Below are 17,062 nucleotides of genomic sequence, written 5' to 3'. Positions count from 1 at the left end.
ATGTGTTATTGTTTGTAATCGGGTTATGTGATCACCCCTCTCTCACACAAGATATTTAAAATAGTAATGGATGCATTAAAAAAAAAAACTACTTTGGAAGAATGTCCTTGAAGAGTTGCTTGAAGTTTTCCGGATCACTTTCTTCACTCTTTTGAAACATTCCTTCTGTAATCTCTCCACATACTTTTTGTTTTGGGTTTTCAGTGGTGTTGGTGGTGGTAAGCATGGAGTCCCTTAACTGGGAGAGTAACAACATGATGAGTCTGGGGAAAAAAGGGGTCACGTGACTCCTGGTGCCATCTGAGGTTCACAGTAGCATTCATCTATCTGCATTTAAATCCAGCTATTTTATTTATTCGCTGAAAATGCCGGTTTGTTGTGCATTTGGATGCACAAATAGACACAGCAAGGGCTTCAAGATGTAGAGTTTCCCTTCAGATCCGAACAGAAGACAAATTTGGGAAAATGAAGTCAGCCGTGTGGGATGGAAGCCGACATCATCATCATCATCAAAGTTTTGTGAGGTGAATTTATTGTTCAATCCCATGTACAGTAAAACTCACCTAAACCATCATCGTATAAACCAGATATTTGCAGTCACCAGACAAAAAAGTCCCAAAGTTTTTGTATTGTTTTCCATGTAATAAACACTGTATATAACAGATTTTGTATAATGGATTTTTCACTCACATTGGATAAAATGTCCCATCTGATCGCAATGTATTTCCATTAAAACCCCGAGCAGTCTGGACGTGCAAAGTAACTGAGGTACAAATTAAAGTTCAGTGCTGACACTTGCCAATTTGAGGAAAGTGGGACTGGAGTCATTTGTTCTGTGGTGAAAAGCCTGACCTTTTATTTTTTTTCACACCATGCTCAGACTTGGACCCGCAGCCTGATGTGCACTTGTTAAATCAGACACCGCAAAAGGCTGTGATGTCAGGGTGCTGTTATGCAAGATATTCACCTGCACACTGGGAGAAACTTGGGAGATTAAGGAACTTGTTTACAGGCACCTTCATGAGTTGCTTATCTGAAAACAGTCTTGTAATAAGTCTGCCGCTCTGACCTGCAGGCCTCCATGTTTCCATTTTTCTTGGCTACATCCAGTACACACACACTGTATAGTAGGTATAAAGCTGTAACGCCACCAGCTGTAGGGTGTCTAATACTCTGTATTAGGGTTGGGATGACTAACGAAAATCATTAGTCGACAAGTTGGGTACAGTTAGTGATTGACGAGTCAGTGAATAAATTTGACATTAAATGAATTAAGCAAATTTTGAATCTTCATGGTGAAACTCACCATGAAGATTCAAGAAGATGTTTTGTGCTTATATTTTAACAAATATAAGCACAAAATCACAAATACAGCATTAGCATGAAGACAATACCTGTATTCAAATGGATACAGGTATTGTCAGTTGGACAGCATGTGCTAAACAAGGTTAAATGCAAGTGTTTGGATGCCAGGAGTGAACCAGCGGGAAGTTGGAGATGGGGTGAATTGTTTATTTGTGGATGTTATGTAATGTTGTGATTATTAGGTTTAAATGGTAAATGAATCAGAAGCTCAAAGCGCTTTACAATGATGCCTCACATTCACTCACACACCGATGTCAGGGTGCTGCCATGCAAGGTGCTCACGGCTCACCGAGAGCAACTTGGAGATTAAGGACCAGCCTATGGACCTTTGGTGATTTTTGTGGCCTAATGGGGGTTTGAACCAAGGATTCTCTGGTCTCAAGCCCACCACTTAACCACTGTGTGTTAAGTATATACACTGCATCTGGAAAGTATTCAGTGCTTCACTTTACACATTTTGTGTTACAGGCTTATTCTAAATTGTATGAGATTAATTTTTTTCCCTCAAAATTGTACACACAATACCCCATAATGACAGTGTGAAAAGTTTATTATTATTTTTGCAGGTTTATTAAAAATAAGACTAAAATCACATGTACATAAGTATTCACACCTTTTGCTCAGTGCTTTGTTGATGCATCTTTGGCAGCAATTACAGCCTCACATCTTCTTGAATATGATGCCACAAGCTTAGTGCACCTATCTTTGGGCAGTTTTGCCATTCCTCTTTGCAGCACATCAAACACCATCAGGTTGGTTGGGGAGCGCCTGTGCACAGCCATTTTCAGATCTCTTCAGAGATGTTCAGTCTGATGTCAGGTCTGGGCTCTGGCTGGGCCACTCAAGGACATTCACAGAGTTGTCCTGAAGCCACTCCTTTGATATCTTGGCTGTGTTTAGAGTCATTGTCCCGCTGAAAGATGAACAATTGCCCCAATCTGAGGTCAAGAGCGCTCTGGAGCAGGTTTTCATCCAGGATGTCTCTGTACTTTGCTGCATTCATCTTTCCCTCAATCCTGACTAGTCTCCCAGTTTCTGCTGCTGAAAAACATTTTCACAGCATGATGCTGTCACCACCATGCTTCTCTGTAGGGATGGTGCCTGGTTTCCTCCAAACATGATGGCTGACATTCACACCAGAGTTCAATCTTTGTCTTATCAGACCAGTGAATTTTGTGTCTGAGTCCTTCAGGTGCCTTTTGGCAAACTCCAGACGGGCTGTTTTGTGCTTTTTACCAAGGAGTGACTTATTCTACCATAAAGGCCTGAGTGGATTGCTGCAGAGATGGTTGTCCTTTTGGCAGTTTCTCCTCTCTTCACAGAGGAATGCTGGAGCTCTGACAGAGTGACCATCGGGTTCTTGGTCACCTCACAGATTAAGGTCCTTCTCCCCTGATTGCTCAGTTTAGACGGGCGGCCAGCTTTAGGAAGAGTCCTGGTGGATCTGAACCTCTTCCATTTATGGATGACGGAGGCCACTGTGCTCATTGGGACCTTCAAAGCAGCAGAAATGTTTCTGTACCCTTCCCCAGATGTGCGCCTTGAGACAATCCTGTCACCGAGGTCTACAGGCAATTGCTTTGACTTCATGCTTGGTTTGTGCTCTGACATGCACTGTCAGCTGAGGGACCTTATATGTAGACAGTTGTGTGTCTTTCCAAATCATGTCCAATCAATTGAATTTACCCCAGGAGGACTCCAATTAAGCTGCAGACACAATTTATGTGTACTGAGGTAAACAAAGCCAAACTGAATGTTGGAAAGTTTTGGTTTAGCAGCAGGGTTGTTTATGGAATGGTCTTCCTCATCATATTGTCTTCTCACCAGATGTTAATTCTTTCTAAATGAATTGTGACAGTTCCAGTTGACTCAATGTTAATTTTGTTTTATTTGTATGATCTGTGTGTTTACTAATAAATTAATTATTTGGTGTAATTGTTGCCAGAATGAGGCTTTTATTTTGACTGAGACCAGAAAAATGTCTTTCAAGAGGGACACCAGCCAACTGTGTTCTGCGTCCATTGTAAATAAACAAACGTGGCGGTGTTTGTGCCACTGGGGGGCGCCTTTTGCTTTTAAACAGCATAAGAGGTCGATTGGCGTCACAAATCAATACAAACGCACAATTTTAGAAATTCTGTGTGGGTTATAAAGGAACCAATCTCGGAATTTATGCTGAGTGGCTGTTGCTTTTTAATATGAGCCCTTTGCAACATGCCATGCAGCAGATTTATTACTACTTCATTTTAATTTTGGTGGCTGCAGTGGCTGAATGAATAAACGTATGCATCTTTCGGAATCAGCTGTTTCCAGGAGTGAAGCGCCTCGCGCACTCCATCCACCCCCCCCTCCTCCCCGTGGGGGGTCGTGGCAACGCGCACGCGCACGGAGCTGCGTGGGAATGGCTGTTGGTGCGGTGGAGGGGGCTGGGCCGCTCGCAGCCAGCTGCATGAGTTTGTAATGTCCGCCATGTTGGCCATGGCGTACTGAACCGGGGAGTATCAGCGGAGCCTCGGAGAAAAAACGACCGACAGAGAGCGACCGAGACCCGGGCCCGCCCGGCTCAGCCAGCGCTGCTTCTCGGACCCGGCTCGACTTCGCACAGACTGGCCCAGATTCATCCATGAGAACTCGAGGAAGAGCTGCCGTGATTCCCAGCGGACCGAGTAGATTTGTGCTGCGTCTTTTCTCCTAATAATCATAAAAAAATGAGTAAACTGTTTCGGGCGCGGGCGCTGGATGCTAGCAAGCCCCTGCCCGTCTTCCGCTGCGAGGACTTGCCGGACTTGCAAGAATATGCCTCCATCAACCGGGCAGTGCCGCAGATGCCGACCGGGATGGAGAAAGAGGAGGAATCGGTATGTTTTTGTCCGAAATTGCTGGGCGGTTCTGGCTGTGTTTTCACTGTGGTGCCTGCGCAAAGCTTGTGCAAAATGGCCGCCATGTCTTCTGTTCGGCGCACACGACGGATCTGCGCTAAAACGAAATATTACGGGGCCGTCGAGCCACGGTTGCCGCCGTAACGGCGCGACGGTTCGTTTTTCGGTTCACAGTCCGTGTTGTGCCCATTTGTATCCCTTGAATTTGCACCCGAAAGCACAAAGAGGTCACGTGACTCGTATCTGCTCCACCATTTTGTTGACTTTCTTTGGTGAAGGCGGACGGGCCTCGGGTCTGGTGCAGTGCACACGAACAGACGCCAGGTGGAACCGCTGAGCGCCCGCTGGGTTTGACAGGTGCAGCCTGGTGTGTGTTTTGACAGCTCCTGCTCAGCCGTGTGTGTGCTGCGTTCTCAGTTTGTAGGAGGCCGACGGCAGTGCTCAGGGCTGCTGTTCAGTCCTGCATCTTCCCAAAGTTTCACTGTCATGAAAACAGCACTTGTGCTATCTCAGGGCTTCAGGCGATTCAGAGTTCTGGTCCAACTCCATGTTGCTGGACCTGTAACTGCATTTAGTAGTAAAAGTAAAAAAAAAAAAAAATTAAAATTGGTAGTTCTTTAAAGGTGTCTTCTTCTCCTTCCCATCTGTTTTACGGTGTTTGTTGTGGTAACAGTGAAATGTGTAGTGTACCTTAACTTCTGGAGCAGTAATGAGACGAGTGGTGTGATTCATGTTCATTGATGGAGATGGTATCTGTGGTTCACATTTATTGATTTGGGTAGTATTTGCGACTCATTGTTACTTAAGCCTGGCACTATACATTTCATTTGGTACCATGTTTGGGTCCCAGTTTGATAATTACAATTCATAAAAAGTTATACAGTATTAAATTTGAGATTTTTCTTTGGTTTTCTGACACACCAACATGGGGAAGGTTGAAAAGTGAACTTCTGACTCAATACCTAAGCAGAATAGGAATTCCAAGTGTATGTATGTTTGTATGTATGTGTATGTATGTTTCTTGGTCAAGGGTTCGTGAATACAAACTCAAACTATGCCCTTGAGTTATTTACCTGAGTTATATTAGATGTGGGATTTATTTATTTTGTTGTTATGCCCATTTCTGCAACACTCTGGCCACCTAGAAAAGCGCAAGCAAGGTGCAGAAGCTCTTAAAGTCCATTATAATTTCTATATTTATTTTAATTGTATGTTTTCAGGCATGTTGATAAAAGTAAGGAGGGCCACCACGACAGTATTAAAAACCTCTTTCAGCACCTTAGCTGGAACAAGATCAAAAGGACGACTTGTAGGTTTTGTGTGTTTCACGACTTCACTCGGGGACGAAAGAGAGATGGGCTCAAACTGCTCGAGCACTACAGAATGCGCATTACTAACAAACAGCTCAATATTACATTTATGATCAGCATTCTGCCGGACTGATGGGGCTTTGTCAATGAAAAACTAAAGAAACTGCTCACAGGTCTTGGTTGTAGTTTCTATCAAAACAGAACTACATAGATTTACACCTGAATTTATAGTCTGAAATAACACTCTGGAATGATAACTGCTGGAAATAATACAAGACAGATATTGAGCTTTTGCACATACACAAGTATTCACAACCTCTGCCATGAAGCTCAAAATTAAGTTCAGGTGCATCCTGTTTCCACTGATCATCCTTGACATGTTTCTACAGCTTAATTGGAGTCCACCTGAGGTAAATTCAGTTGATTGGACATGATTTGGAAAGGCACAAACCTAAATAAATATAAGGTCCCACAGTTGACGGTGCATGTCAGAGCACAAACCTGGTTTGTAGACCTGAGACGGGTTTGTCTCAAGGCACAAATCTGGGGAAGGGTACAGAAACATTTCTGCTGCTTTGAAGGTGTCAATGAGTACTAGGGCTGTCACGATTAGTCGACATTATCGTTAATGTTTGACACATACTTTCATTGTCAACAAATCGCCCAATCATGTTTCACCATTGAAAAACTGTATCATTTTGGTCTGACGACGTATTTTGTGGAAGCGCTAACTGCAACAGGAACTTGGGGGGGCCGTGTTTCCTCAAGGGAGAAGCGGATACGGTAGCCAAGTGATTCCCCCCCCCCCATGCAAAGACTATGCCACAACGCACTCGGATAAACAATGGCAGAGCAGCAACAGCAAGGAGCCGAAGCGGAGTTAAAAGAGAAATTTAGAGCAAGACCGAAACAATCCAAAGCATGGGAGCATTTCACAGAAAACAAAGCCGCCAAGTCGCTTACATATAGACTGTGCAAAGTCGTGCTAGCAGCACTACAGTCATGCACGAGCTCCTGAAACGCAAACATCCCGGGGCAGCCGAATCCACCCCAAACAACACAAGGTAATCTAGCATGTTTAGCTACCCAACAGTTATTGTGTATTGATATATGTAAGGATTAAACAACTCAAAAGCCATGCATTATACGGTTTGAATGCACAACGCGGAGTCTAAAACACCACAAAGCGGAGAATTATAGAATGTATTTTTATGAACAAAAACATTTCCATTCAATTAATTTCATTCATTCAGTTCATTTAGTTGTATATTCAATTATGAGTCAGTTGTATAACATACAATGAGTCAGTCACACAACATACAACAATTAAGTAAAAGTAAACAAGTAATTACAGTGTATCACAAACACACAACATTCAGTGTAAAATAGAACAGTAATGAATCTTAACCCATTTTTTATTTAGAAATATAGATTTAATGGAATAGTAGTCCAATTCATTTATGTATGCCTTTTGTGCTTTGCCCATATATCAGGAAAACACAGAAATGGCGGGCAGAGCAGGTGACAGGAAGTGGTTGTGGAATTATGTCCCGACTGTCGCACCAAACCTTTTCTCCCTCCAAAGGGAGTCTATCAATCTAGCACTAGATACCAATGGGATGTAGAGGGCTATGTAAGTAGGCAAAGATGATTTGTGAGAATGTCCTAAAAGGGAAATTAACTTATTTAACTTATCAAACTTATTTATTTATAGTAATATTTAACTTACCAACCTTTGACTTACTTGATGTATTTTCATGGTTCTTGGAACTACTTTAATTTGTGGAGGAACCGATTCATTGCGCTCCTTAATTTTTTCCTCTGACACCTTGTAGAGAGTCATAAATGAATTATTTTGTAGCTGGTTAAATAGAGAATCAGCATCTGGAATGCTGGTTTCATATGAGACTATTCTATCTGCCAATTTTTTATGTCCCCGCCAATGCCGTCTGGTGCACCTATTCCATGTTATCCACTGAAACCCATGCATGAACTTCACAGTGGAGGCCAGATAGAATGAAGTCTTGTTTCTATACTGAGATGTTGGGCAATCTGCTATTATACAAATAATAACTCTTCTGAATCCACTATTTCTCTATGTTGGACGACTTGCCAGCCATCAATTATGTTCTCCACCCCCCTCCCAAATTAAGCAAACAACAAAGAGTCAAGTAAATTAGATCAATTTATTTTGTTGTGAACAGCAGATGAATGCTTCTAAAACGTCAGTAGCGTGCTTGTCTACCTTCTTAGTGTTTTTGGCATCCTTGGAGTTCAATATTTCCACCAGTTCCTCTGTGAACTCAGCAAACCTCGCTGGCAGATGATTTTCTGCTGTTGTTGACATGTTTGTTGCCATTTTTTCAAGCAGCGTCTGTCAGCAAGTTCCTGACCTCCGCTACATCATTAGTGATGTCATCTCATGAATAATTGTATGCCGTGCTCTGATTGGCTAGCTGTTGGCAGTAAGCTCTAACACTATTGGTCAGTGGGAACCGATCCAATATAACTTTTGGTCCTAGCCTTTTTGGATCCCTTTGGATCCAACATAACTTTCTGGCACCAAGCATGCCAAAATACAGGTAAATGATGGATAGAAAGGCTAATCTGTGATTGGCTATTGCAATCTGAGTGGAGAACATAATATAATCTAATATAATATATAATCTATTCCTGATACTATATTACAGGGGTGGCCAAGTTCGGGCCTTGAGAGCCACCTTAGTGACACTCTTAGTTGTTTCCCTGCTCCAACACACCTGAATCCAATGAAAGGCTCATTAAAAGTCTGATAACGAGTCTTTCGAGGACCGAACTTTGCCACCCCTGCTATATTACATTTAATGCCAGTGCTGCATAAAAAGGGAACACTAGTGACCACTGCTGGAGAGTTTGTAAATATATATATATATCAGTTACAGACTCTCCAGCATTGGTCACTAGTGTTCCCTTTTACTTTTTTATTAAGAGTTTTAGACAAATACGAGGGCTGTCAATAAAGTGACAGTCCTTTTTATTTTTTTCAAAAACTATATGGATTTCATTCATATGTTTTTACGTCAGACATGCTTGAACCCTCGTGCGCATGCGTGAGTTTTTCCACGCCTGTCAGTGACGTCATTCGCCTGTGAGCACTCCTTGTGGGAGGAGTCGTCCAGCCCCTTGTCGGAATTCCTTTGTCTGAGAAGTTGCTGAGAGACTGGCGCTTTGTTTGATCAAAATTTTTTCTAAACCTGTGAGACACATCGAAGTGGACACGGTTCGAAAAATTAAGCTGGTTTTCAGTGAAAATTTTAACGGCTGATGAGAGATTTTGAGGTGATTCTGTCGCTTTAAGGACTTCCCACGGTGCGAGACGTCGCGCAGCGCTCTCAGGTGGCATCGTCAGCCTGTTCAAGCTGAAAACCTCCACATTTCAGGCTCTATTGATCCAGGACGTCGTGAGAGAACAGAGAAGTTTCAGAAGAAGTTGGTTTCAGCATTTTATCCGGATATTCCACTGTTAAAGGAGATTTTTTTAATGAAAGACGTGCGGACGGGTCCGCGCGTCGGGACGCAGCTGCCGCGACGCTCCGCCACAGGAAAAACACCTCTGTTGAAAGCCTTAAGGACAAGTTGGAACATGTCCTGCCTGTTAAACAATTTCTCATATACTCACTCCACTGAAAGCCATCAAAAGCCGCCTGGGTTTTACCAATGGTTATCAACACGGAGGTGTTTTTCCTGTGCCGCCGCACCGCGTCGGCTGCGTCCCGACGCGCGGATCCGTCCGCACGTCTTTCATTAAAAAAATCTCCTTTAACAGTGGAATATCCGGATAAAATGCTGAAACCGACTTCTTCTGAAACTGCTCTGTTCTCTCACGACGTCCTGGATCAATAGAGCCTGAAATGTGGAGGTTTTCAGCTTGAACAGGCTGACGACGGCGGCTGAGAGCGCTGAGCGACGTCTCGCACCGTGGGAAGTCCTTAAAGCGACAGAATCACCTCAAAATCTCTCATCAGCTGTTAAAATTTTCACTGAAAACCAGCTTAATTTTTCGAACCGTGTCCACTTCGATGTGTCTCACAGGTTTAGAAAAAATTTTGATGAAACAAAGCGCCAGTCTCTCAGCAACTTCTCAGACAAAGGAATTCCGACGAGGGGCTGGACGACTCCTCCCACAAGGAGTGCTCACAGGCGAATGACGTCACCGACAGGCGTGGAAAAACTCACGTATGCGCACGAGGGTTCAAGCATGTCTGACGTAAAAACATATGAATGAAATCCATATAGTTTTTGAAAAAAATAAAAAGGACCGTTACTTTGACAGCCCTCGTATGTTATATCAGAAATACACACAAGTTTATATATGTATACATCTATTTCTCATTATCGAAACAGTGAATCTCTCTCCCGCAACCTGTCCTCAAGTGTTGCGGTGTATGATAATGCTGTTTCGGAGTATGAGTGACCTTGAACTTTCCTGCCCTCTTTCAAGGCACTATGAGGCCTAGCTAAACTTTACCTAGCTGTTTATATTTAGACCATGATGAGGTAAATATTTAAGAATTTTTAACAACTTAAAATTTTAAATGTTAAAAACTTTGCATATCGGCAATGAGACATGAAAAGTTGTGTAGGCACTCTAACAAATGAACTTTCAAATTTTATCTGGAGAGAAATAAAATGAGGTGCTTACCTGGTGGCCATCTTGGGTGTCACTGGAAATTATGTCCCCCACTCAGGGGGACATAAAAGTTCCTTGTGGACTTAAATGATCATTAAAAAAATTGTTGCGGAGGATGAGAAAATTGGTGGTGGACAAAGTTCTTTTCCTTAAAATTTTAGGTTATTTTTATTAAGTTTTAAAATGAGTATTTTGAAGAACCTAAATTCAGTAATGGACTCGTTGCGGTAATGAGAATCATACTATTAAATGTGGAAAAACAACAAAATATTTTAATGATCACTTTAAATCATTTGCAACATAGCCTATAATGATATGTTTATAACTGTATCCTAATAATTGTGATAGCATTTACTTTATTTGTCAAAATGCTTCATGCCACCTAGTAAGTCTGATTTCATGAGAATCACCCTTTTTCTTTTTGTATCGTTTTTTTTTCCCCTCTATTTTAAATAGTCCACAAACTGTCTCCGTCTGTTTACTCTGAAGTCACGTTTAATCTCGAGAGATTTGCAAGATTTCCTGTCTGACCTGGGAATGTTCATGTGTGAAATCTGTTCATGTGTGGTGTGTAGTGTTTTGTTTTTTGTTTTTTTGTTTTGTTTTTTCCCATGTGTGTGGTCTCTCAGGTTTTGGAAACCTCCAGATAATTTTAAAATCTTGTTGTGTGAAAAAGGCATTAGTGTTAGTCCGTGTTGCCAGACATTAGATTAAACATAAATCTGTGATGCACTGACGTAAACTTGGGTAAAAGTGATCTGAAAATGCTGTTTTGTGTTGCGTTCAGGTGCAGCATCAAGCTGACATAGGATTGTCAGCTGGTTAAATAAAGGTAAAATCAACAATAATAAATTGTGGAGTGAGCATTCATAAGTGTGTATTATATGTAATATAAATGATATGGGGAAATGACTAAAATTTCTGGAAAAAAAAGGTTCGATCTGTATCTTGTAAAGTAGGACTTCAGTTTTACTGTCTGAATGTTTTGTCGTGCTAAATATCTCACCATTCATTTAGTGATTCAGTTAAGACGTCTCACTTTCATAAGTTTCAATTTATCCCTTTTTAATTAGCCTCAGGGTTTTTCTTCACATCAGGTTTTCCATCCTGAGATATAGGGCTGCAGCTATTGATTATTTTAGCAAATGATTGTTCTATCGACTATTTTGGCAATTAATCAGGTAAAAAGTACTTTTGCGTTTTTAAACATCAATAGTCCAGGGCTCTCCCTAAGCAATGGCGCAATGTTGCTGCGCTAGTGTTGACATTTTGCTGAAATGGTGATGGGATGTGGTTTTTGTTTTTTCCCCCCAACTTGTAAAATTTAACCATTTTTGAGCTTTTTAAGGTTCATGGACAGGATCCCTGCGTTATTTTATTTTATTTTTTTTATATCCCTCTTTCTTCGCAATTCAGCACATGCATTTCAGCTAGAGGTTGAACTTGCAAGCCTCGCAGTCAGTTTTTTTTTTTTATTCAAGTTAAAGTGTTTGTGAAGCGTTGTGTGTTGCCCAAAAAAGCGAAAATTAAAAAGCAAAACACTCAGTGTGAGTCTGAGCAAAACATAGAAGAAATAGTGGATTTTTCTGAGAGAATCGTTCAGAAACTGTTTGTCAGTGTGGCCGTGGACGGAGCTGTGACTCGCCCGGTCTGAGTGGAGTACTGAGAACCCATCACACCGGGTAGAGAGACAAGCCGTCCGCCGGGTGAGTCACTCCCCACGTAGAGAGGGCAGTGTGTTTTTTAAAAACAGACCACCACACTGCGTTGCTTTAAATGTGCAGTAAGTCTTTCAGATGATCAGCGTGGACCCTTTTTCTCTTAAAAGGCTTTATTTTACTCTGTGCTTTACTCTTTGTGTTGCGTTGGAAAGCAGTAGCTTTTTGGATTACCCTTTACACAGTTTATGGGCATAATCTAGTCTCCTTCTGTTTTTTTTTTGTTTTTTTTTTCTAGGGATGTTACAGCGCCACTCACAGGCCTGACATAATGTTAAATGAAGCTTCGAGGCACAGGATTTGCCTCAAAGATTTTTTGTAATTGAATTATTCGAGTTACTCAACTAATCATTTCAGCCCTACTGAGATATTTTGTAAGAGAGAATTCATAGAATGATGTATTGATGTAATGATGGGTCACATGACAGTTGCGTTGACATTGTATACTCCAGCACCCTGTGGTGTTTTCAGATTTCTTTCTAGTTGGTCCAGAAATTATTGAATAATCTTACCTTCACCCTGGCTGGCGTGGCTGTTTCATTTTATTTATTTGTTTGACATTTTCATGGAGAAGCACTCTGTAAAACAGCGCCACATGTGGGTTAAGAGCAGTCTTTGATATTAATATCTTTAATATGATGGGAGAGTGTGAAGCTCTTAGTTTCACCCCTGATTATTTCCCATCTTTAACTTCATAATGAAATTAATTAAGGATCAGACCAGCATCTTGTGTTGTGGCAGACGTAATGTGTTTGACAAACTGATGGTATTTTCTATCTGCACTGGGACAAACAAATTCATTCAAGTCTATTATATAAATAGTCTGATTCTCTTCTGTTTTTGTTTGGACAAATATTGGCAGTACAAATGTAAGACTGAGTTTGAATAAATGTAATAGGAGGGAAAACACAGATTTATGGTGAAACGCTCTTGAAAACATTGATCATGTCCACATCGATTTCTATTTGGTTGTTGGACGCTATCCAAGATGGCGGCGCTCTGGCAACAGCCAGTGAATGAGTGGATCAGCCTGGTCCTCCATCTAGTGAGTAAATAGAAATCGAGGGTCCATATTCCATAGGGTAGGTCCATTTATGATCTTACACTGGTATCCATTTAAAGCTGGATGGACAGGCACAACTGTAGTGTTATCTCAAAGGACAGAGACTGGTTGCATGACAGGGAATCAGACACAGGTCTATATGTTGGTAGCTCAGCTGTCCCACTGAGCTACCTGCACTACCCGTAATAGTAAGAGTGTGTGGGGGGGGTTTCTTCCTTTCTCATAAACATGTCCGCCAGCCTCTCAGTCATGTTGGTGGTCCTTCATGATGCTTACATACTGGTGGATGTAATTTTGCTTGGATGAGATGCCTCCCCTTTCTTTATATTAAGACAGTGCAAGAATTTGGACCGAGGGGTGTTGCTGTTGTGCATAAGGTCATCATTTTTGTCCTAACAACTGTAAAAAATTTTAACTTGTCCGGTTCAGGCAACATAACCAAGTACCACTGTTGTGTAAACAGCTTCTCTCTCTCTCTCTCTCTCTCTCTCTATGGCTCATAGTAACAGTCAGATCACTGCGTGACTAGATTTGTAATGTCATTTTTAGTTATTGACATCTTGCATTTAAAATGAGTCAACATTTTAGTTTGACCACAAATTTTAGCATTAGAAATATTGATCCTTCTGTCATATAGTAAGAAGTCAGCAGAAATCCTGCTCCCCCTCCCCCATCCACTGTACACATCCCTGCGGCAGCATTACATAACTGAGTGACAGAAGAGATAAAGAGGACAGTTTTACTACAAGCCTGTGAATGGCTTAGCTCCCTGACCCACATCCTGTCCAACAACAATGAACTGGTGCTGTGCGGTGCTGCCGAGTGGTGACATGCTGGCCAGATAAGTGCTCCCTGAAGTTCCCGAGATGCTTGTGTTGATGACATGAATGGGACAGGAATATTTTTCATCCCTGTGTTTTACTTGGTAAGATGCTTTTCCCAGAGTGCAGCTTGAATGCTTTGAGTATTTGTCATTGTAGACTGGCACAGATGCTGACACCACTTGGCGTATGAGAGACTGGATAGGTGCACTGATCTGCATGCTCAATCTGGGCACACCTGGTAATAATTATGGGATGCAGAACTGTTTTTCAGCAGCAGCATGTTAGATGCTGTGCACAGTCGCTTTGAGTCGCACCATAGGAAAAGTTGGGCTGCCATAAACGGTTATTTTGATAATCAACTATTCACCAATTATGTTTGCCATTAGTCAGCTAATTAGATCTTACCGCACCATCATGCAGTTATTTCTCTTTGACTTTCTATTGTTTATTATATCATTTCATTAATTATTTTACTATGCGCTATTATTGGCAATATTGTTTTAATACATTCATGCCAATAAAGGAAATTAAAATTGAGACAGACTGACCTTCTCAAAGGTTGTATCGTGTTTCTTTTCCATCACTGTGGTGAAGGGAGATCGGCCTGGTAGGTAGCTATCATGGTATTCTGGGTTGAACTGCTTGATCATCTCTTTGAAACCTTGATTGCCACCCATGGACTGAGGTCTCATGTCAGTCACCAACATGTTGACAATTGCTTCAGTCAGAATATTTACTTGCTGAGGTGTGCATGTTGTTGGTTTGGTAACAGAGTTGTTCATTGAAGAGGAACATATCTTTTTTTTTTTTATCACTGTAATGTAGTGTTATAGAACATTAACATTATATTTCCTATTCAAACATGACATTGCTGTTATAATGTTACAGCAAACACAGTGTGCTTATTAAAGTAGTGAATAATCTTTCTCTGAGCAATAGATTCGGATGCCACTACAGTCTTGGTGTTGTTGGATCTCATTGCTGGATTTGACACCGTTGATCATCATATTTTACTTGATAGGTTGGAAAATCGTTCAGGATAATTGGAACTGTCCTTGTGTGGTTGACATCTTATCTGTCTGGTTGTTTCCACTGTATTTTGTGCAGTGACACTGCCTCTGATTTTAGGGGCATGAAGTTTGGGGTTCCGCAGGGATCCGTTCTGGGCCCCCTGCTTTTTTCCCTGTATATAGCACCCCTTAGGAACATATTGCGGTGTTTTGGGCAGTACTCTGATAAGACTGAAATGATGGTTCTTGGTCCAGCAAGACATCAGCATCAATTTCATCAGCTAGCGCTTAGCCTAGGTTCGTGTGTCATACATCATACTGACAAAGTGAGGAAATCTGGGGTACTTTTTGATCCACGTTGTCCTTTGTCCTCCACATTAGGGACATTACGAGGACAGCTTTCTTCCATTTAAGAAATATAGCGAAGAATCATCCCATCCTATCTATGGCTGATGCTGAGACTCTGATTTCTGCTTTTATTTCTTCCAGATTGGACTATTATAATGCTCTGTTTTCTGGTTTACCACAGTCCAGTATCAGGGGTCTTCAACTGGTTCAAAATGCTGCTGCCAGACTTCTGACACGAAGCAGAAGGTTTGGCCACATTACGCCGGCTCTGGCGTCCCTTCACTGGCTTCCGGTTTCTTTGAGATCGGATTTTAAAGTGTTATTATTGGCCTATAAAATTGTTCACGGACTGGCACCACCCTACCTGGCCAGCCTGGTTGAGCCCTATGTACCGGCTTGGGCCCCGCGTTCATAGGGTGAAGGCCTACTGTGCGTCCCTATGGTGAATAAAAAGTCAGAAGCCTATAGAGCCTTTTCCCACCGCACTCCAGCTCTGTGGAATGATCTGCTTGCGCAGATCCAACAATCAGACTCTGTGGAGACTTTTAAGGCTAGATTGAAGATGCACTTTTTTCATTATTTTATCGTTAGCATTTTATATGATTGTGTGTCTTCTTTTATTCCTTTTACTTTTTTATTCCTTTTACTGATTTGTGTTTTTATTTTTTATTGTGTTTTTAATCTTTATTTCATTTTATTCTGCCTTTTAAATAATGTTTGTGAAGCGCCTTGAGGCGACTTGTCGTGATTTGGTGATATATAAATATTTAAATTTGTGCTGAGGGTAATGAAAAAAAATCATTGATAATGTTAACATTTACAGCTGTCAATAAGTAAGTAGTTCACTGTAGACAATGTTAGCGGCTAATTAGCTTACTGGGACAACTGTCCCTCTTCGTCAGCATCTGAATCAACAGAACATTTGTGTTCCCACAAGATTACCAAATGTATTTCATTCAGTGCTGCTTGCTCTTCCTCCTCTCCCATCTTGTCCTTCCTCCCATTCCGCTGTGCCCCCACCCACACACACAAATGGCACACAGTGGGCCATTTTAGCAGACTGTCTTGAGCTGAAGCTGTCTTTCGCAGACGTTTTAGCAGACTGAGACTGTTCAAGCACAAATGCAACCACGTGAAATTGTAACTCAAACACTCTGTGCCTCCCCCTCTCACTCCCTCCCTCATCGTTTTTCAACATGAAGGGGCAGGGGAACCCCGTCAGCAAATTTGCATGTCATTCATGCGCAGGGGGATGTGATGCGTATTGATGCCGTGAGCTGTACATGTTCACTACCGCCCAGCCCTTCTCATACATAAATTCTGGCAGACTCAAGGTGCCCTGGCACTTGCACGACTTTAATCTGCACACTTGCACGCACTCTGTCGTGCAGGAGCGTAAACTCAACACAAACTGTACGCAGCTTCGTGCAAGTGCGCAAAGAAAATTTTTGAAATGTTCAAAATCTGTCACACATTAAGTGAATTTCACGTGAACATTGCACAACCAATTAAAAAAGCGCGTGATTGCGGCAGCGCATCACAGCACAGCTCATCTGATCAATTATTAAATTTTAAATCAATCATAAACATACTTTTACAGCTGCTCATAAGAAGGAATGAACATGCAGCTGTTTTACCAAGTGATTACAATGTAAGTCCCTTCGGCTGCTCCCTTGTTTGCACTTGGGGTCGCCACAGCAAATCCAAGGTGGATCTGCATGTTGAATTGGCACAAGTTTTACGCCGGATGCCCTTCCTGACGCAACTCCACATTACATGGAGAAATGTGGCAGGGGTGGGATTTGAACCCGGAACCTTCTGAACTGAAACCAAGCGCATTAACCACTTGGCCACCACCCCTACTACCAAGTGATTA

At 41.8% G+C, this 17,062-nt stretch overlaps 1 protein-coding gene across 1 annotated transcript in view; it reads left to right on the top strand.

The window, feature by feature from the left end:
- Positions 1 to 3,760: 3,760 nt before the first annotated feature.
- The window catches only part of LOC117509398 (enhancer of polycomb homolog 1-like), a 105,183-nt gene continuing 91,881 nt past the window's right edge, over positions 3,761 to 17,062 (top strand). Inside the window, 1 exon segment of the mRNA XM_034169420.1 lies at positions 3,761 to 4,223. Coding sequence (XP_034025311.1) covers positions 4,074 to 4,223 — 150 coding nt within the window. The 5' untranslated portion in view covers positions 3,761 to 4,073.

This window comes from Thalassophryne amazonica, chromosome 1 (genome assembly GCF_902500255.1).
Source record: "Thalassophryne amazonica chromosome 1, fThaAma1.1, whole genome shotgun sequence".
Lineage (NCBI taxonomy): Eukaryota > Metazoa > Chordata > Actinopteri > Batrachoidiformes > Batrachoididae > Thalassophryne > Thalassophryne amazonica.
The sequence above is the reverse complement of the archived record's forward strand: the minus strand, read 5'-3'. Positions and strand labels throughout refer to the sequence as shown.